At 34.1% G+C, this 22,029-nt stretch overlaps 1 protein-coding gene across 3 annotated transcripts in view; it reads right to left on the bottom strand.

Annotated features, from left to right (window-relative positions):
* Positions 1–22,029, bottom strand: part of SGCZ (sarcoglycan zeta) — a 261,003-nt gene that overhangs the window by 19,790 nt on the left and 219,184 nt on the right. For all 3 annotated transcript variants that reach the window (XR_004497012.1, XM_033513776.1, XM_033513777.1), the window contains exon 7: positions 9,053–9,125. Coding sequence is in view for 2 of the 3 variants with exons in the window: in XM_033513776.1 (XP_033369667.1) it covers positions 9,053–9,125 (73 nt within the window). In the remaining variant the exon portion in view is untranslated. The remainder of the gene's footprint in view (positions 1–9,052; positions 9,126–22,029) is intronic.

Raw genomic sequence — 22,029 nt, 5'->3', positions numbered from 1 at the left:
ACCTCTACCAGTTTAGAATTCAAATTCAATTCAAAACTGTGAATTAAAGATATGTCAGCTGGAGATCTCACATGTAGAACAGGTACTCATTTCCCCTTTATTGACATCTATATATTTGGGTGTCAAGAAATCAGCACTTTCCAGTGTGATTTAACTTTTTATACATGATAGGCTTGCAAGCATGTTGTCTTTTTTTCAGTGAGTATAGGAAACCTGCAAGGGAAAAAAAATTTAAAATTGCATATATAAAACCAATGGAAAGTCTACACATTTACTTGGTAAGACTTTAGTAGATTTCCATAGATTTAAATAATTGTGCCATTGATCTTGCTACCTGTAGGTCAAGTTGTGGCAGACTGCGACTGTGGGTGGGTAAGACACGCAAAGAGGAGAAGGAAGGCAAATGGATGTGCCAAATCTCTCTATTCCTCTTCCTTCTCTTTTATTGTAAACAAGTACCCTCGACCACAAGGACTCAGAGAATGCAGGATCTTCCTCTCACATGAGTGAAAGGATTTTGTTCCAAATTAGAATTAAGAATTTTTTTAAAAATAATTTTGAAAATGTTCTTTCCCAGAAAACTTCAACAATTCAAAATATGCATTTTTTCCAATTTCTATTATTATGAAAAGAAGACTTGGCTGTCCTGATCCTAAAAGAAAATTATTTCCTGAGTACTCCAGTGAGACCAAGTGTCCTTAAGAGAGTCCAATGAACACTTATGGTGATAGAGAAGATTAGGCTTTCCACTCAGTCCTTTTCTTGGGTCACAGAGAATAGTCAGTGACTTTTATGATCATGGCAACAAAAAACCTTTTTAGACATTTTTATTAAGATATTGTAACTATTCAAACAGTGGATTCCTGAATAGCTACATTTGACATCACAGTGGCAATTATATGAAAATAAAATTATTATTCAATCATTCCAACCTTATACTATTTACAAGGTTATACATGCACCTTTTACCATATATATATATATATGATTAAAAATATTTTGATACATTTGCATGTATCAAGATGCACACTTCAAGATGCATATGAGTAATTGACAGAATATTTCTATTTCTTGAAGCTTGTTGTATTCTGATACTTTTAACAAATCACTTGAATTTTCAGGATTTTTTTATTATTATTATTATTGAAAAGAAGGGGTAAATTTGAAGGCCTCAACATTCTTAATATTGTTTACTGATCATCAGCTTTTTTTTGTTAAGAAGCAAAATTCTTATATATTCATCAGAAACTTTTATTTACATGAAAACTTAATCTTGGGCATGATTTGTCTCTAGTTTTTTGACAACACACACAACTTTTAAGTAACAGAGAGTTAGGTAAGTGTTTTTGAAATTAGTACTGGCCTGAACCGGTAAATACTGACCTTTTTGTTCTCCCACTTTCCAACTGTGCAACTCATGGATTATAAATTTAAACAAAGAGGAAACTTTCATGACTTAAATCAGAATAGCAAAATGCATTCAGTACAGCATTTCACGTTATGTCCATGATCTGCATGTCACTTACTTTGGCATGTGTCAGCATGCCCTCTTTATAACTTCTAAAATTTTCACTAACCTAGAAATTCACTGGGATCAAAGATGAGTTCTAATTGCCCTGTACATGCCACAGATTTAAATCCAATAGTTTTGTATTGTCATAGCAACACTTGAAACCACTGAATATTTTAGTTATTTGGCATAGACGATAAATCAGAAAAACAACTTCCCACAAAGGAAAATGAAGGATCTCTTATGAAAATAAAGAAAAACAACTTTTCTTACTGAGAAGGAATAAAAAGGAACAAAAGGTCATTGAGGAGTTTTTCAGAAGTGCTGTTTAAGGAATCGAAAGAGTGAAGAAGCATCAAGGAAAAGTGAGAAAGACTGCAAAAAGCAAATATTTAACACAAGAGTTTGACTAAATAAGCAGGTGATATGAGGAAGGTTAAAGAGAACTTAATGTATGATTGTTTCTTAGCATGAGTGAAGGCATAGCCAGAATAGCTAAAGACAAGGAAGCTATCAAAACCAGAAGTAATATTGAGAAGAAAACAAATCAAGAACTTAAGTGTCATCTCAGGTAGTAAAAAGTCATGCAGTCATAAGTCAATTAAATTCAAACCTTTAAAAATCAAGAAAATTAGTAGAAATGTAAGGTTTAGAACATGAGCTTTTATTTCTTAGAGAAATACCAAATCATGCTTGAAAGTCAAAACTTCCAGGCTGTGAGAAAAAGTTCTGGATATGAGACAATCCAAAACAGTTGCTTAAGGAAAGGTATGGGAAAAGGATTTATCATAGTCCTGACAACTTAGAGCTACCCCATTCTACCCAAAATGTTTCCCTTTGCATTATCTTCCTTATTTTCATTCTGGCTTGAATCTCTCTCCACACATGCCCTGCCTTTCTGCTAAACATTCCTACATGAAGTTTATTTTCTTTACAGAAATAGCTCCATTACCTGAGTTGTCTTTCAGAATATATTTCCTTAAAATAGAAATCTGTCTTGTCAGAAAGAGAGTGAAGCAACATGCCCACAGAAAATGCTCAAGTGCTTGTCAAGAGTTAGATCTGAAGATAAAGTGCCTGGGGGAGTCTGAAGAGTCTTAGTTTTGAAAACCATTAGCTTCTTGTGATTAGGAAGTAACAGTCCATACCACCTGCAATTGTCTAATGATATTTTCTATATTTTTTCTCAAAGGGGTTTTAAGCTGATATAAACAGATATATTTTAGCTGAGGCAAAATGTGGCATGGCTTGATCCCCATTTTGAGAAAACTGCATCTCATGGAAAATCATTCTGCTGGAGATCCTTTGACAGGTCTACTTCACACTCTGCAGATTAAGCATAGCAGAGACCTTGGAATACACTTTCCAATGGCCCATATTTGGATTGTATTCAAACATTCCAAGAAGAAAATAAAAAAATCAGTCCATCATAAAAAAAATTAGAAAAGGTTTGGTGAGTTTACTTTCAGTCACTTTTTAAGACAACTGCCATGTCCAAACAAGCTAGAGAGATATTTTTACTTTCTGTAATACAAAATTGAATAGTACAACAGAATAGTAGATTGTGAAGAAGTCAAATAGCTTTCTTAATTCTAGTGCATTCCATCGTGAGATACAACAAATGATAAAGTGTGAATTGCAGGATAAGACATGTAAAATCATTCATTCTTCTCTATGGTTAAAAGCTGTCTTTGCAGTTCTCTGTACAATTATAGATAGAAGGAATAGGAGCTGTTTGGTGGACTGCAGAACTAATAGTTTCATAACTTCATGTACTCCCTAGAACTTCTGAGCCTCCTTGTTCTTTTATCCAGTGTGTATGGGCTCCAGATCCTTTGTCTGGCTCTGATACGGTGCTATGGTAAGAGCCCCAACCATACTTCTGCACTCACAACCACAACTCTGCTGCATGTACTCCACGTGCTACAACCTTCACCTGACCATGGAGCAAGATGTTTCAGAAGATGAAGCCATGTATTCTGAAGCCATGTGTATATAATAACTAAAATGACAGCAACTGTGAGCTGAATTTAGACTGTTTCTAGATGGGCACCGGCTTTCAGCAAACACAGAGAGACCTAAAAATCTTTTGTCTTTTACGAAATTGCCTAACTGCTTCACAAACTAAGAGGGACATGAGAGGAGAGAATAGACAGATAGACAGATACACAGCAAATTTAAGAAGCCTTCTTTTCTTGTGAAAGTGGTTAAAACAGCATCACTGAAAATAGAGATACTCCCAGAAAGGGAAAAGGAACAGCTAGATTGAGGAAAAAAATCTCTGTGGACCAATTTAATATAAGGAAAGACTAAAGAAACTGAAGATTGCTCAAATTGAAAAAAGAATATACCAGTAGCCCTTACTAGTAATGCATTAGTGAGCCTGTTCACTTAGAATCAAAAGAGAGACATGAAAATACTATGTATGTTACAGCAACATTACTTAATGACATATAGTTCAATTTTTATGGCATATAAGTGGTATATAAAATCACGTTTCATCAGAAAAACTACAGGAAAATGCAGGAATGGTGGTAGGGTGAAACAAGACTGTATTTAGAGTCCAAAGCATGTCAGAAATGAGTTCTGGTATCTAGTACCTCCTGGCTATGGAGGACTGTTGCTCAACATCCATTTCAAAAGACTTCTACCTGCAGTATCTGTGAAAATGAAAAGCTTGAACAAATTGTGGGTTGTTGTGCCTAGTCCTAGGCCAGACCCATGTGAAATTAGAATTAATTAAGTAGCAGCTTGGATCTGAAAGAAGTGTAAAGGCAACCAGAGCTGAAACAAGCCTTGCAGGAGCCTAGGGCACACAGGAGGGCACCTACTGAAACCTTCAACATCCCCCTTAGGCACCTTGAGCACTCACTGCTTGTGCCTGATGTTAGACATGACTGAGCTTCACGTAAGCAAATATCCTCAGCTGCCTTCACAACAACCACAGTGTAAAGTTGCCATGTCTTTCATTAACTCAGCACTGTGCAAATGCTTTCTAGTGCTACAAGCTTTATATGGGTTTTCAGATGAGATTTATAGGGTAATATATTTACTCTCATAATCCTGTGCAGGCTGAGACAGCTGTGCTTGGAGCCCATCTGTGGGTTCCTGAAGCCATGGCATGGCATAATCATAAAGCAAACATAATCATAAGCCCAGCAGAGAAGGACCTGGGGGTGCTGGTGACAGCAGCTGAACATGAGCCAGCAGTGGCCAGGTGGCCAAGAAGGCCAATGGCACCTGGCCTGTGTCAGCAATAGTGTGGCCAGCAGGAGCAGGGCAGGGATTGTCCCCCTGTACTCGGTACTGGGGAGGCTGCACCTCAAATCCTGTGTCCAGTTCTGGGCCCCTCACTGCAATAAAGACATTGAGGTGCCACAGTAAATGCAGGGAAGGGCAATGGAACTGGGTAAGGGTCCACAGTGTAAGACACAGGAGTGGCTGAGAGAGCTGGGGTAGTTCAGCCTGGAGAAAAGGAGGCTCCTGTATCCTAAATTACCATATTAAACTCAATGGATTTTTCTATCTCTCAATATTTTTATCCTTCATATCGTGGTTCCTATTATAGCCTTTTCCCTTTCCAAAATCAAATATAATCATCACCACTAAAAACTAAAGCAAATTATTCTTTCAGTTTAAGAGCCATACCCAGCTACCTTTTGTTTCTACTCTGTCCTGTCCTGCATAGCAATTACCTTTCATTATTGGCTTTCTTCTCTGTTTACTTCCATATTTTTAAAATTACATATATATATATAAATAAAAAATTTATATAATGTATATTTAGAAAGAGAAGATCACATGTATATTCAAAAAGGGAAGCTTAACTTTTGGAAATTTTTTGAATTTTATTATACCCATACTTATTTTTATATGAACATGTATGTTAAAAAATCGTATTTTCAACATCTAGTGGTAAGACTAAGCAAAAAAAAATTCTGTCAATATACATGTCCAAACAATGAAATAACACAAAATATGAAAAAAAAAAAATTTCTATTATATTTAAAAAGGGTGCTGAGAGTAACTAGAATGTGACATCATTAAAACAGCTTAGGAAGGGAGACGGGTTTTTATACTCTGCTGCATCTTCTACCTTTTGATGAGGTTTTGTTTAATATTCGATTTCTGGCTAAAAATAGATGAACTGAGTCATGGTGATTTTGTCACTCTCAACCTGCTCAGATAACCAACAAGTTAAGGTCAAAATTTCTGATGTGTTCTCTGGCTCCAGGCTTTTACAAAATATATACTTTGACCTATTAGAAAACCATCTCTTAAATGTCACAAAAGGTGTCTCTTACAAAACATTAGACAACTCTGAGTGAACCAGACCGCCTGTGTAAGATAGGAATATTTTTAATTCTTATTAGAGGTAAAGTAGAATCCAACTGTCTTGCATGGTGCCTTGCCACTTGATCAATTTTCATCTCATTATTCCCAGCACTAGCTTGCAGGATTAACTGATAGTGGTGTGCAAGGCATGACACAGAAGAGAAAAAAAACTTTTAAATTAGATCTTGCAGTCATCTCCAGAGGACAACAACAAATTAATTCATCCCCTTATTAAAGATTATATTGAAGGCAAAGTTATCTGCATTTAACTACTGTCTGTCTATTTTGTGCATGGCCTATTAGTGCAGCATATTTTAATGCACTATTGGCCTAAAATCAGTATTTGGGGAATATACTGGCAGTTTAGTTTTCCTAACTGTGTTCCTGTGAGAAACAGTAGTGAGAGAAACAGGAAGATTAAATTATTAAGATATAATTAATTTTTCTGATTCTAATGCATGATTCTTTTATGCTACTTATCCCAACTAATGAAAGTCATCTTTAATTAGTTTTTGGGACTTGACACAAAAGCTTTTACAAAGGATTGTATAACGGCACTGTTTGAAAGCAAAACCTTTCTAGCTATTATTTGAAAATGCAAGAAAGGAGAAAGGTGTGACCAAAATTGTTGGACACGTAGGAACGAATTCTGCAAGTACTCAACTGAAGTTTATTTTTACACAACACATTTTTAATAGTAAATGTTATGGGAGCTTCTCTGTGTGAAGGCCTCAAAATCTGGCTATAGAACTAAGAGTGTCTGAGGCAAAGTTTAGGTATTTGGAGCTAATGTGAATCTGACTTTATCTTTTTGTCTCCCTGTCCATGATAGATTAAACTAAAATCCCAGAAAGTACTATGATCCTTACAGATATCAAAGCCTTAGAGCAAATTTTCTAGTTATGTTTCATTCAGAGTAATCAAGGTGATCATTATTCCATTTTTAAAATTCAGTAGTCAATAATTTTACATATACAAGGCTATGAATAGGTTTCCAGCATTTTTTATTTTGGAGATAAAGGGAAAGAAAGTCTGACATCTGAGGTTTATTGATTGACATATATACATATTCCAACATGAAAAATAAGGGGTGATTCATACTTTAATTATTGATTTAATGTATATTCTATTATCTTTCTGTCCTGTATACAATAATTCTCATATTTTAATATATTTTCATTTATGCATTGCAATTTGCTGTCAAATTACATTCAAGTGTGTCCAATGAAAAAATGCCTAATGTTAATTCAGCAAACTTTCTACTCTCCCGTTACTTACCATTAAGTTTTAACATCCAAAGACACAGGGATTAAGCACTTGAAAAAATGCTCTAGGTGATTTTAAGATGGCATAGTTGGACACCTTGGGTAAGTTTAATCTAAAACATTAAAAAGTAATAGGACCCAGACCGGCCCACTGAAATGTCCTAATAGTAATTGCCATAATTTTAAAGTTAGTAAATTGACTTGAGAGTTTTTAAAAAGAATATGATGGAATCCAACTAATATAGAGAAGAATGTGTGTACAAAAACTTACAGAACATAATATGGACGGAATATATTAAGAATAAATCACTTGCAAGTAAGCTAAGGTTACTTGATCTAACTCCAAGGGTGTCTGTTTCTTCAATTTTTTGAATAAAAGGTAAGGGTTAAAATCATTATTAATGAGAAGGCAGAAAGCCGAATGCCAAATGTTTACTAATTTAAGTCCATCTTGGAAAATGAACTGAAGTAACAGTGGAGTTGAAAACATTAAGCAACAATAAGAATCATGGGAATGAATAAAGACAAAAGACTGGAGGGGTGAATGTCCCATGTGTGAATTTCAGAAGCAACATGTGGTGATTTTAGCCTTAATTAAATTAATCACGAAGACACAGGATTATTTGTTTTACCATACATTTTCAGTCTGTTGATATTATTTAATATAATATAATATAATATTATGTTAAGAGAAAGCAGGGTTTCCACATTCTATGGAGTGGGACAAGTTCCAGCCCCTTACCCAAATTATTGGTCCCTTGAAAAAAGAAAAAGCTTGTTATGTTTCTTTGATTTCTGCTGAACTTCCTCTGATTAGAGATCAGAGGAATCACTTTGGTGATTGTCACTATTAAATGTCTCAACAATTATTTTCCAAAAAGGACTGGCAGGAGTCATGGAAGGGGACAGAGATTTTTAAGACAGTAATCCAGTGAGCAGGATCCTCTGGAAGAACCCAAAGTGATACATTACTTTAAAATGTTTAGTATAAATAATCGAACACTTCACACACTCCATGAACAATGGTCAAACTTGTCCACATGGACAGCTTCCTGCAAATGATTTCTACAATGTTGTTATTGCTTAAATTGCCTAAACACCTTTGCAAATGTAAGGCTGAGCATTTAACCATGCTTTTCTGTAGCAATTAATCAGAAACTCTTCTGAGCAGGTAAGGAGATAGATATACAATGTTCAAAAATCACAGTAGAATTGAGTCAAAGTCTATACTGTTTCTCAGCAGTTCTGCTGGGAGTTGTACAAGGAAGAACCTCTGATTTTCTGTGATTCTCATTATAAATCACAGATTAGTGCTTACCAGTGCACATACATGCATTTCATAAAAAAGCTTTCACTGTAAACTTTTTATTGGTTTTATTTCTACAGATTCCTTAAATTTGAAACTTAATCTTTTACTATCTACTGATTTCTCCACTTCTTTGACTATGTGCAGTAAAAAATTTACATTTAGAAATATAGCCTCACTTGGTAATGAATTTTTGAAAAGTGTTCTTTTGAAAAGCTAAATGAGAAAATCTGGAACTGTTTACTTTTACTTGACCTATATATTCTGCAACAGCTCATAAAAAATCAAACTGGTCTGATGCTATTGAACAAAACTGCACACACTGGACCTTAAAAACACCCGAATATTCCAGTCTCAAGGGAAAATATCTTTCTCAAGAATTCTACTATGGGAGGAAGATCATATATAAAAACCACTGTATTTTACATTTCGTGTGACAGGAGTTTGTGGGGTTTCTTTGACTGCTTAGAAGAAATTGGCGTCTATCACTGTTTTCATATCCATGAGTCATTTAATAGGCAATATATATATTACTATAACAGATAGTTTTATGTTAATCCAGACTTTTTTTTTTTTTTTTTTTTTTTTTTTTTTGAGAATACTTGATTTTAAAACAACTTTTTGAACAACACCTACTTGAGGTCTTGGGAAGGTTCTGCTCTGATATGGGGTGTCTCCACAGAGTGCCCAAACACTGCCCCTTCCGTGCCTAAAATACATAAATAAAATACAGTACAATTACTTCGGAAAATAAAAACACATTGAAATATATGACCACAAATCGACACTATTAAGAAAAAATGTCTGATTAAATCCTGTATTAATAACTATAAATGTTGCTTCATATTTACATTTTTCTTTCTATATCAAAATGTGGACCAACATCCTATGAAACTCTGGATTTCTGCTTTTTCACATATAAATCTGAAACACCTGCAGATCCAAATTTTTTAGCAATGGTTTGCCTGAATGCATATCTCTACATTTTTCAGAGAATGGAAATAATATCATAGATTTGTGTGGCAAAAAAACAGTAGAGAAATATCTGCTACAGTTTACATTCTGGTTATTTTGCATACTTAAGTTGAGAGGCCAAGCTTTTAGAAGTTTTGACATAACTATCTCTTGCCTGAAGTTGCTGGCTCAATCTAGATATCTGACAGTTTCAGAGTTTCTTTCCATCAGATCTTTCTCATTGAAAGATTTTATTCTGTGCTTTGGGTTGTGTAGTAGTGGACACTAAGGTATCTCCTACTGGGCATTCAAAATCCAGGAAAAGAAAATGGGTAACAATTTTCAAAATCTGAATTGAATTTGGATTTATATTACTAGGTCCAAGCTGAATATGTTAATTCCACAGTTTTCATTAGATGACCAAGATTTTTCATTGAGAAACTCCTCTTCAATTAAAAAAAATAGAACTCTAATAAGCATTCTCTGAAGTTACTTGAAAAAAAGACAATCCTTTAATCAATTTTAAATAAGTTTCTTGAAAGAAAATGATGGAGGGGAAAAAAGGCAAAAAGTAATAAGGATCTTTGTTAAAATAACAGAAAACTCAAGAAATTTATATGTAGGGAACAACACTATAAAATCAGCATTTCTCTTACCTCTCCCCTCTAAGGAATGAACACATAAAAGTTATTTATACCACTCACTTTACATTCAATAGATAGAAATAGCCTCTGCAGCTTCTTAGGCATTTGATGTTTACCTCCTTTTCTTCACTTGCTGAACTATTATCATGTCTATCCTTGTTTACTGATTTATCCAGTATCATTGTTTTTGTCATCCACTTACATAAATTTTACTTTCCTTCTCTCAAGATGGTTTACTGGGGATTCTGTAAGGCAAATAACCTAGAACTAGGTAGTGAAAGTCTTTCCAACGGAGAACCTCCAGCTAAGGTGAAAGAACTCAATAAAAGTGTGTAAAACAGGTAATGCATTTATCTTCTATCAAAATAAGATCAAAGAAACTGTCTGGGATAACTATAGCTCATTACTAAATATTCTTGAATTAATTGCTGTATTTCAATAGCAGAAGGATTCTTTTGTTCTGAGACTTGAATTCCGAGCAAACCTAAAAATATACCTACAATAACTCGGTAGCTCTGCAAGAAGTGCTCAACAGAACATAGGCACATTCTAATTGCTACAATATTTTAAAGACAGTAAAGTACTTCCAATTAAAAAAAAAAATGTTTAAATATTTTGTAAACTTTTTCAGAAACTCTGGATGTCAAAGATAACTATTAGATACTTCTACAGTTAACTAATGATACTTAGTTTCAAACCCTTACCAGGATTTGAAAGCACAATGAGGTTAAAAATGTCAAATTGGTAACATTATTTTAATGTTAAAGGGAAAATAACCTGACCAAGAGACCAAAAAACCCAACAATATAAGCAAACTACAATCTGATAATAATTTTTCAAACTCCACCTTTATTAAAAGAAAAACAAAAAAGCAAAAACAACCAATCAACCAAAAAAAACCCAAACCCACCCAACCCCCAAAATCTTCATTGTAAAGTGCTTTTCTAGTATGAAGACAGGAAGAGAAGAGTAATGATTTAAAATTCTAGTTTTTTATCTACAGAAATCTATAACCTTCACAAATATTCTGGCAAAGAACACTGAAAACAAGTTTATTAAAACTGCTGCTTTGAAGATCTCACAAAATACCTCAACAAAATCCACTTCCTATTTTCGATCTTTGCTGAGTGTTATGGAAAACCACAGAAGGAAGAAAGCTAGAATCTCTTTTTTCCTAGTATTATTCCTAAATGTGCTGTGCAGAACCTGCTTTTTAAATCTGGCAATGACTGAGATTATCTTTCCTTTAAAAGACTGGAATAGCATGTCTGTATAGCCAGGCCTTCTGTCATTCTCTGGGAGCTGAATATCCAAAATCAAAGAGTGTGATTCCAGATTACATTCATATTTTTCATTAGTAAAATGAAATACTTTCAACACCAAGGCCCCTTTATATTTTTGAAGGTGGCAATCTATTATGAAGATGTAAGTAAGTGGGCAGAAGGCAGAGTTACCAGACTTCACTTACAAGAAGACCATGCCTGTAATATTTGAAAGAGCATTATCAATGCAAAGATGCACAAAATTTGCTGTAGTATGAGTCTGACATTAAATCAATCAGAAGTGCCAAAGGTAATATCAGGCAAAGAATGATAGTAATATTTAAATGACAGCTGATTATAACCCAGCTTTAGTATTTCCTCACTTTAAGCATCATTTTTTTTGAAAAGACAGGAAATTTCTTCCCTAAGAAAACAGAAATTTGAAAGAAAGACCAAGTTTTTCAAGCAGGCTGGAAATCCAGGAAGGTAGAATTAAAGACAAACTAATATAACTAAATAAAATATAGCTAAAGCTGAAACCAAACCAAATATACACTTTTTGCTATTTGAAAATGCAATCTTAATGTTTTTTTCTTCTCATACAGCGTCAAAAGCAGAAGTATAGCATTTCTTGTGGTAAATACTTTATCCTTTAAAAAAAATACCTTTCAACAAGTTCCAGAATATCTTCAATTCCCTTTATTACATAGTGGAATAAAAGCAGACACTTTCAATTATCTTGGTCTTAGTAAGAAAGGTGAAAAAGATCAGCCAACTGGAATTTACTGATCTGTTTCCAGCAGTTAAACAGCAGGACCAAGAAAAAAGAAAATGATCAGTATTACTAAAATATACAGAAGAAAAACTATATTATCCATTTTTTTTTAATTTACTATATGCAAATCTGTAGTAGTTTGATGGGAATTTGGAACCCTTAAGTATTCTTAAGAAATGTGACTATGAAGGCACCTTCTAATGATATAACTAAATAAATAGAACTGTAAAACCAAACTCAAAGTACATAGCATTATTTTCTAAATGAAAGCAATATCCTTTAGGTATTTAATGTTAAAATGTTAAAATACTTATTTTTTACAGAAATAAGAGGATGTTCTAATAACTGTATTCCCAGACTTACAGAATCATAGCCAAGACCTACTTTGAGAGGAGTGAAATTCTAGTGAGAGATGAATGAATACAAAAAAGGTAAAAAAAGAAAAGGATTGAACCTTAAGGCTTTCAAGTACAGCTCAAAAGGAAGTAGTTAGGAACTGAATTCAAAGGAACATGAGTTAGAATGGATAACTATAAAAAATGATCCTTTTAGAGGAAATAAAATCAGAAGGCCACGGAGTAGGTGCAAAGGATCTAAAATCAAACCTGTAAGTGTAACTGATCAAAATTACTCACATCTTCAGCTTCCAGTTGAAGAGAATTAGTTAAGTAAAACTTCACTGAGAAAGAAGCATCTGTGCAGTGAAGTTACAGATCAAAAATATCAGTTATTATAGAGGTTGCTGGAGAAAACTCAGTAAACAGCAAAAGTCAGTAAAAGGCCAAAAGTCCAATTCTGCATTGACAGAGAAACCTCTTTATGCATAGCTGATTTATAAACACCAGACCTTTAAGAAACTTTTTCGACACAGAGCAAATAAAAATTACCCTTTTGCTACAAACAAAAGCAGTCACACATTCCTGCTGAAATGGAACATTCGGAATTCAGAAGGACCCATGCAAACTACTAATTTCTGCTCAACATACTGGTTTCTGAAATTCAGCCTTTGGGAAATGACAAGTATCTGAAAAAAAATGGAAGTGCAACATTGGCATTTGATTCTGGATTATATTTGCTTATGTATATTCATGCTGAGGAAGTTTTTTCGTTTAGACAATCAGCAAATAATCCTTTCATACTTTCTGAGTAGTCAGTTTACATAAGAAAATGGTACCTTTCAGTGCCTTTGTAAGTGACTAGGGTGAAAAGGCCAAGCTGGGTTTATTTTTTTACTTTTGGGTTAGTTTTTTGGGGGAACTTGTTGGAGTGTGTTTTTTGTTTTGTTTTGTTTTAAGAACGCTGGCTAAAGACTTGATAAGGCAAGATCTATAAACTAATGAAGTTTTTTGCTGCGGAAAATGACCCACATATTCTATTATCCCACTCCTTCATTTGTTTCATGTAATTAAATCACCTGACAATGGAACTATCAACCATTTTGATGTCACTGCAGCATGAGACACAGCTCAGTGTTACCACCTTGATCTGTCACTAGGTTTTTCAGAAACATCAAGTAACAATTACTGAGATTATGCAAGTACTAGATTGGGATGACAATTTGCCCACTGAGTTACAGACCTTAAAGAAGGATTTGTAAAATATTTAGTATTTTTGAAGCTTGCAATTTTATTTGTTGCACATTAATTAGTTTAGTTAAAGCATTGACAGATTTCACAAAGAGGGATAGATAACCAAAATTTCATTACCATGAAGAGACGTTAAAAACACAGGCTATGTGTTTTACATTTGGAACCTTTATGTTCTAAAAATTTATTTGCAATAAAAAATAAAATTCTTAATTCTTTTATCATAATTTTAGATAAAATTTGAAAGGGTTTTTGAGAGCTTCAAAAGCTGTTGCTTAACAATAAGACCTTGGAAAAGCCAATCACTGCCAGACTGCAAAACACCCCAGAAATATTCGACTGTGCAAACCAATGATCATTAAAAGGTGACATAAAAAGTTTGTTCCTTCTTTAATAAAAGTCCAGTTATTATAGCTTATTTTGGGATGAATAGGAATGCAGCTTCTGGCCTTCATGTTGGTTGTGCATCTCTTCAAGACTTCCAATTTTTTAAGTTACTTGAAGTCCAATTTAGCTAGGTACTTGTATTAAAATGTAAGATTCAACTGGATTTTTGCTATGGATGTGTACATGACTAAAATGAAAGAAAGTAAGTTATTTTCTGAAAACATGATTGACATGATTGCTGGCCTTTCAGGGGGTTTTGCAGGGTCCCTCAGCAGCAAAAATAACTAGTGTTAAATGATGAAGGTTTAAGATTTGACACTGATAGGGCCATATATGAGGTATATTATAGTTAGGAGGTTATAGTACAGCCTGACTAGATGCAGTTGTTTACTTCTAAACTAAAGCACATGCATTGAAATCTTCAGAGGTAAGCTGTCATTAAAAAGTAAATTCTAAAGGGAGTGATTTAGATTTATTTCTCAAAGCCCTTAAATATGACTAATTTGTGATGCATATTTTCTGTCTGGTAGCCTTACTAAAGCAAGACTTCTGCTAAGCCTTTCATTTAAGTAAGAAGCAACAAGTTCCCCAATAAATTCAGCATCTTCAGTGAGCTAAATTTTGACCAAAGCAAATGGCAGCTCAAGCAAATACTAGCAAAACCACAACAGTCAGTATTTATCTTCTTAAATAGCATCTTAACTAATTAAATACAAACATTTGAAACACAGATTCCTAACGGTGGGCAGTTGACACCTCTTGTCTTGCAATGTAAATGAAACTGGATTGTGCCTATCTGTTCAGTTTCTTAGCCATGAAATTGTTTGAAGGTTCACATCCAAAATCTATGTTTGGCCACTGCTTGATTTACTTTTCAGAAAAAGTATTTTTGAATAAAATCTGGACTGAGAATAGAAGTAACATAATTCAATTAATAATTGGAAATGGTTATTCTAAATGTTCCCTCTGAGATGAAAAAGCCAATATATGTAAATGAAACTGCTGCAAAGTCACATTAAATCTGAATAGTTCCTCAAAACATGAATGAACTTGAAATATATATAAGGGGTTTAGAGAAAAGAGGTTTTAAAAACATTATAATTTCTGCAATATCTTTTACTTTTTCCCCTATTACGTATGGCAGACAGAGATACACATGACAATAAAAATGATGAAATATAATCATTTTCTGCTTGAATTGATCCAGTCTCCTTGAAACTTTACAACAGATAGATATATGAATAGACTTAAAGCTTATATTGAGATTTCACAGTAAATAATTTCTAATACCTCCCTCCCCATTAAAATTTATCATCTTTTCATATAAATCATAATCTGGATTTGCACTTTTCTTAAAACTGTGCAAATGATTTTGGGTTCATCAGATTTCATTAGACACAAAAAGTGTCCCTGTCTACATTTAGAAGATAGCACTTTAATGCAATTATTTTCATATTTAATAAGTAAAAAAGATCGCATTTTCACTTTGTTCTAGTAGATAACCCTAGATTTTGGAACACTCAGGCTTATGCTCTAATGAATAATTAATGAGTTTCAAAGCAGAATTCCTTCTCTGATGAAAAATGAATGAATCAATGAATAAGACTATCAAACCACAGTTAAGAGCTTCATAACCAGAGGACTCATCTGGAATGTAAAGAAATGGTACATAAACTTGGATATCCCAAGTACAAAACAGGAGAATGAGAAAATTGTTTCTTACACAGTTCCAAGAACAAATAGCAATAATTTCCCATTTTAAGCTTTCTGCAAAATACACCTGCCCACCCACAAAAGCTAGCCAGGAACGTCTATCCAATTTCATAGAATCATATAATCATTAAGGTTGGAAAAGGCCTTCAAGATAATCCATCCCAGCCCTTAACTGATTGCCACTTTGACAATTAACCACAGCACTAATTGTCATGCCCAATCATTTCTTAAACATTTCCAGGGATGGTGACACCATCTGTTCCCTGAGCAGCCCATTGCAATGCTTGAACACCCCTTCAGTGCACAAATTCTTCCTAATGTCCAACCTGAACCTCCCTGGTGTAACTTGAGAACATTTCCTCTCGTCCTGTTAGTAGTCACTGGTGAGAAGACACCGACCCATCCACTTTGAAAAAGTTGTAGAGAATGATGAGGTCTTTCCCAAGCCTCCTTTTCTTCTGGATAAACAATTGCAGATCTCTCAGCTGCTCCTCACAGTACTCACTCTGCAGACCCTGCACCAGCTCCACTGCCCTTCTCTGGACATGCTCCAGCACCTCAATGCCTTTTTGAAGTGAGGGGCCCTGAACTGGACACAGGACTCGAGGTGTGGCCTTCACCAGTGCTGTGTACAGATGATAATCACTGCTGTGGTACTGCTGGCCACACTGTTTTTGATACAGGCAAGGATGAATCTGCTTCTAAAAGCTCTAAAATGAAATCATTTATGATTAGCTTTTGATAAAAGTAAAGGGCATTTTCTCTTCAGTGATGACATTCCATAAATAAATTGTTTGATTTTGGAAAGTTAAAGGCTCAGAGGAATTCATGAGGCATTTGTCCATTAAGTCTAGCCATCACATTAGCTGTCTAAATTAGGAAAATGGATTACCTATATTTTATTTGTTGACAAAATGCAGAAACTGGAGAATTGGTTTCTAGAGAAGCCTCTCCAGAGGTTAGTTACTAACAATAATGGACTGAGACTAGAGCAACAATGCAAACAACCCAACCACCTTGAAACTTTTGCTTTTAACACCTGATCAGCAGTTGATGATCTGAATTTTATCTAAACTGGGGAAACCTTGTTTGGAAATGTCACTTTAACCACATCAGAAGTCATCTAAGTTTCTTGCCTTTAGCATTTTAACTGCTTCATAGGGTACCATATTTACCTTTTAAAGGCAGCCTCTCTGTGCCATATGGAAATGTACATTTATTTCTGTTTTCTTTTCCATGACTGAAGAATTGTTATGAGTATGTGATAATTACTGTTGCATTCATATATTTTAGTAAATTGTTTTATTTATGCTAAGGAGACCATAAAGCAGCAAGACAATTATCCAGATTTTTTAAATAGCTGTACTATAGAATTTTTACAGTATTGGAATTAGCATGCCATTGATAAATTATAATCAGATACTTAGATAAGTGCATTTGTGCACCCTGTAGAAGTTCATCATATGCAAGTACACAGTATGTATTTAAAAAGTTTTTCAAATGCTTCCAAATACTTCTAAATAAATACAAAAATTAAAATATGTGACAAATCTTCACGTGTATTTCTACAACAGCAAAACAGGGATATGTGGATATAACACATTTTGGTGCCTATTAGACCAAAATTTAACACAAACACTAGCAACTCAAATTATTGAAAGTCTTTATTTTTCAGACATGAGAAATTAAATTTAGCTATAATATTAGTTCCTTACAAGGTTGTTAAAAGGTTTCTATATAATGTTAGCACTAGTGATTATAACCTATTATGAGCTCCTATTCCTGCTCTTTATTAATGTTCTGGTTTTCTCTCTAACATAGATGAATAAAGCACATTCAAACCTGGAATTAGGTAAGTTTTTATTGCAGCTTTAAATGGAAATTCTGCAGCTGTGAGCGGAAGTGCAAATGTGGAACAGTAATTTTGTCACTTAATATTCTCACCTTAAGTCTGTATGGCCACGAAGCAATGCTTTTAATTTAGCAGCAAAACGTAAGCAGATGTATTTAAACCAATTAACTGTAGTGACTGTAAAGCACCAGTTAGGAAACACATGACTATTTGTTATGTGTACTAATCAGAGGAAAGACAGCCCTTCCAGCAGGAAAGGACAAGATACTAAAGCATAGTGTAATATGGGAAAGTTGGCTGAAATATGCATCTTTTGCCAAAGACTCAGATGTTTTTTTTCAGGCAAGAACCACACGAGATGTGCCATATACCTTGCAGATGCTGTAGGAGGAGGGTTTATGGCAGTAATTTACTGCTAGATCTACCACTCCATTATCAAGATGGGACTGAGCTGGTCACAGGGTAATTTATCAGTGCCAGTCTCAATAGTTCCCTCTGTATCACCAAGGAGCAGTATCCAGGACTCAGAGTACAACCACAATTCAGATTACTTGGCAAATCTTGCAACAGTCCAGCTCTGCTGTGAGTCTTGTGGCAAAACCTTCGTCTGGTCTTTGCTCTTTTACTCTTTGTGAGTCAGGAGAGACTCAAAAATCACACTCTCATCACTGCTGCATTACAGCTATCATAAATTCACCTTTCACATACCTATCATAAATTCAGACTTTTAAGATTTAAGCGCTTTCCACTGCCTTGCTACATACCAAGGCATGTCTAGCTAAAGCTAAGCAGGCTTTACTGCTGCATGAAAATTCGGTGTGGTCAGCTGCCACAGAAACCTGTTATTCACATCCTCTTAAAGTACATTGTGTTCAGAATAGAAAACTGAATCCTGGGCACCAGGACAGCCATGCCTGAGGAACAGAATGTCATATGATTTTGCAGTCATAATGAAATTACTTATTTTGCTTTATCATTTTTTCAGTTAAAAACACAGAAAAAAATATATTTTCTTTGTCCAACTATCAACAAAAGCCCTCACTAGTTTCAGAGACATGTTAAGAAAATCTTTTTTATTTTTTGTTTTCTTCAGATCAACTCTAAGAGGTATTTCTCTATATTATCCACTTAATAAACCACCACAATGGTTACCACTCCCTCCTTTTAGCTTACACTGAAGAGAACCTGACTGGGAAAACCTCTATTCTTTTATTCCCAAACCTTCCAAAGGAATATACTTCTTTTAGATTTAATCTTTCTTGTCCTTCAGTCTCTCTCTGGTCTCTAGACATCCCCATAAGTAATATATTTTGTTTCTTTTCAGCAGGATACTCCCTCTGCTCATTTTCTTGTTTTACATTAAAATTCCCTTTAGTATCTATATAATTTTGTACATTAATTTTTTGTCTAAATGAAATTGTTTTGAGTTACTGTTAGATTTGCTGTCAAGAAGAATAAAAAAGAGTGTTTTCATTAAAACTTCAAATTCAGAAATTCTAATTGTCTTTTCCTTTTGTTGTAAATCTAAATATAAGCCAGGGAGGAAAGGCCAAGAATGACAGTGACAAGAAAAAGAATTGCAAGTATAAAAAGCCTGAAAACAGTTCTGACAGCTAAAATATGAAACAAACTTGTTGATAGGTACTCTTTTCTACACAGTATGCTTTATCTATTGCATTTTCTCTGCTGTACACGGAGAGTGTAAAAATATATTTAAAAAGTAGTCCATCATTTGGTAATGCTGCTAGGTTAAAAATACCAAAAATAATACAATTGGCTTGCTTGATACAAAAATAAATACTTTTTAAAAAGCTATCTCCCTTTGATGTTTGATGAGAAAAGTCTTTCAGATGCAACTACCAATCTCACCTCATGCTTTCAACCATAAATTGGGACAGGAATTTTTCAAGTGAACTTAAAATTTGGTTACTTCCAGTATCTTGCTTTGTTGAACTTGGAACCATCTGGGTTCATAGCATGATATCCAAGTACTTTTAAAAGATTTTCCATGCTGCAGTTATCTAGACCTCTGACCAACAAAAGACACTTTGCAGACAGTGATGTAGACAAAGGACAGAAAAATACCCTATTACACTGTAAGTAGTGCAACCTGTAGTACTTGCTGTCATTCCTATTACACTTTATGAATTGAATTGGTTTAGAATGATGATACTTAAGGAAAAGGTCTCTACTTGAGCACTTTGGCATTTGTAAAGTGATAAGACTGTCTGCAAAGACTGGAAGGTATTTGTCTGTACATGACTATGCATGTGTATCTATGTGTACTCAAATCTACTTTCTAGTACTGTTTTTCTAGCATATTCACAAAATAATGTTCAAATCTTTTACAAATCTGATAGCTTCAATGAAAGCACAAGATATGCACTAAAGAGCAGTTACCATAAAACTGAATTCTAATGCTTTCTAAGTAGGAAGAGGTAGAAAATCATACCCCACTATAGCCATTAATGGTTTTGTTGTCAGGATCAGTACAAGTGCTCTTCATTTACTAAACAAGTAAAATTTATGCTACTCATATTCAGTTCAGTTTAACAATGAATGTTACAACATCAGGAAGCATGGATATGTTGTTTTAGTGTGGGCTACCAGCTACAGTATGATGAGTTTCTGAAAAGAGAGGACCCTTCCTCTGCTTTACATTGCTAAGCTCATTCATTCTATCCCTTCTTGGAGCAAAATGTGATTATTTATGCAGCTTTCTCATCTTCCCCTCACTGTACAAATTTTAGTAAAAGGTGAAGTTGACAATACATGCCAAAAGCAATTAACCTAGGTGCAAATGAACGTACTGATCTCTAGTGTTTTGGTCATGTTACCCACATTTCATTCTAACCAATGTGTTATAGCTTAAAAAAACCCTTAAATAATATAAATAAAACTACAATAAAGAGGAATGTAGCTAATATGTTAGTAAGAACTAAGATTAGAAATAAAAAAAAATATTGAATTTATATTAGATGACTTGTGACTAGAGATAAAAAGGAAATATTTGAACTCTGCTAAGGCTTATTCATCTCTGTGTTCATTAAGTTCAAAACCAAATCAAGACCAACCAGTGCATCTTCCATAGATATATAATTAGCTCCAAAGTAAAAAATGAAGCAAATTCCACATTCCCTACAGCCAAACAATTTCCCTGTTCCTGTATTTTTAATTTAAAAGATTTGTGTACTTTTTGTTGATTAGTTTGTGTGAGGAGTTTTGTGGGGCTTTTGCGTTGTTTTTTTTTTTGTTGGTTGGGGTTTTTTTTTGGTTTCTTTTGTTTGGGTGTTACTTTTGGGTTTGGGTTTCTAACTGATAGATAGAATCCCTTGTTTTTCATCAGTTTTTTTTTCTCAGGGCCTTAAGACTGATATGAAATTCTCTTTAAGATTTTTTTTCAAGCTATGCAGCACCAACTTCTCTCTTCCTCAGAAATCATTCTTCTGGACAACTAATCAGATTCTACCCAGATGTTTACTGAACAATGCTACACCAAAGAGGACTGAACTGTTTGAAGGGGACCTTGCCAGTGTGGAATACGTGAGATCTGCAGGACCTGCTCCTGTTTACACATTCTAGCCTTATATTTGACTTTCCTGTTTCACATGATGCTCTTGACCTCTGATCAAAATGATTTCTAATTCTTTTTCTGGGGATACCATAAAGTATTACCTAAGATTTCTTTGAGGTTTGAAAATTGACCCCTAGAAGTCAATTTGATTTTGTTTTGCTATTGTATTTCCTTATAACTTTGGAGCAGGGGATGTTTTCATTTGAAATAATTTTAAGATTTATTTTCACGTTCACATTCTCAGTTCTTCCCCACTGACCAGCAACACTTCTCATATTACTTTTTCAACACTGTGTCATCCTTACAATCTGTATATCTTTTGTACAATCTTGATACTTTCTTTTTTTTTTTTTTTTTTTAATGGATGCCTGTCTCTGTAGTTAAAAGTGTTTTGAAGTTAAAAGAAACAAGAATATCCCAAGATGTTGTCACTAGGCCCTATGCATTAGAAGATTACTTTTCCTTATCAAAAGCCTAATATGTTTCATTTTTCTGGTTTGCTGGCCAACATTACTACGTAGGTTATTTGCCCTTTCTTCTAGACCAATGAAATATAAATAATAATTTGTTTTTAATCTCAGAGCAGTTATATAGCTATCAGATGCATCCATTTCTGCATGGATATTGAGGTTTTTTTTCTTCATTCTGTTTTTGTGAGATAATTTTTATCACAGATAATTTCATGTCTTTCATAGAACATGTGTTGATTTTTACCACTCTTACTTCTGGCACTTACATTATCTATTCTGAATTTTTAAGCATTTCTATCTATACTTCTTAAACTTCATACACATACATACATACTTTCTGAACCTAGAGCAAAGCCACACTGTTATACACAATTCAAACACAAAATCCTATATATA

This window comes from Parus major, chromosome 4 (assembly GCF_001522545.3).
Source record: "Parus major isolate Abel chromosome 4, Parus_major1.1, whole genome shotgun sequence".
NCBI classification, from domain to species: domain Eukaryota; kingdom Metazoa; phylum Chordata; class Aves; order Passeriformes; family Paridae; genus Parus; species Parus major.
The sequence above is the reverse complement of the archived record's forward strand: the minus strand, read 5'-3'. Positions and strand labels throughout refer to the sequence as shown.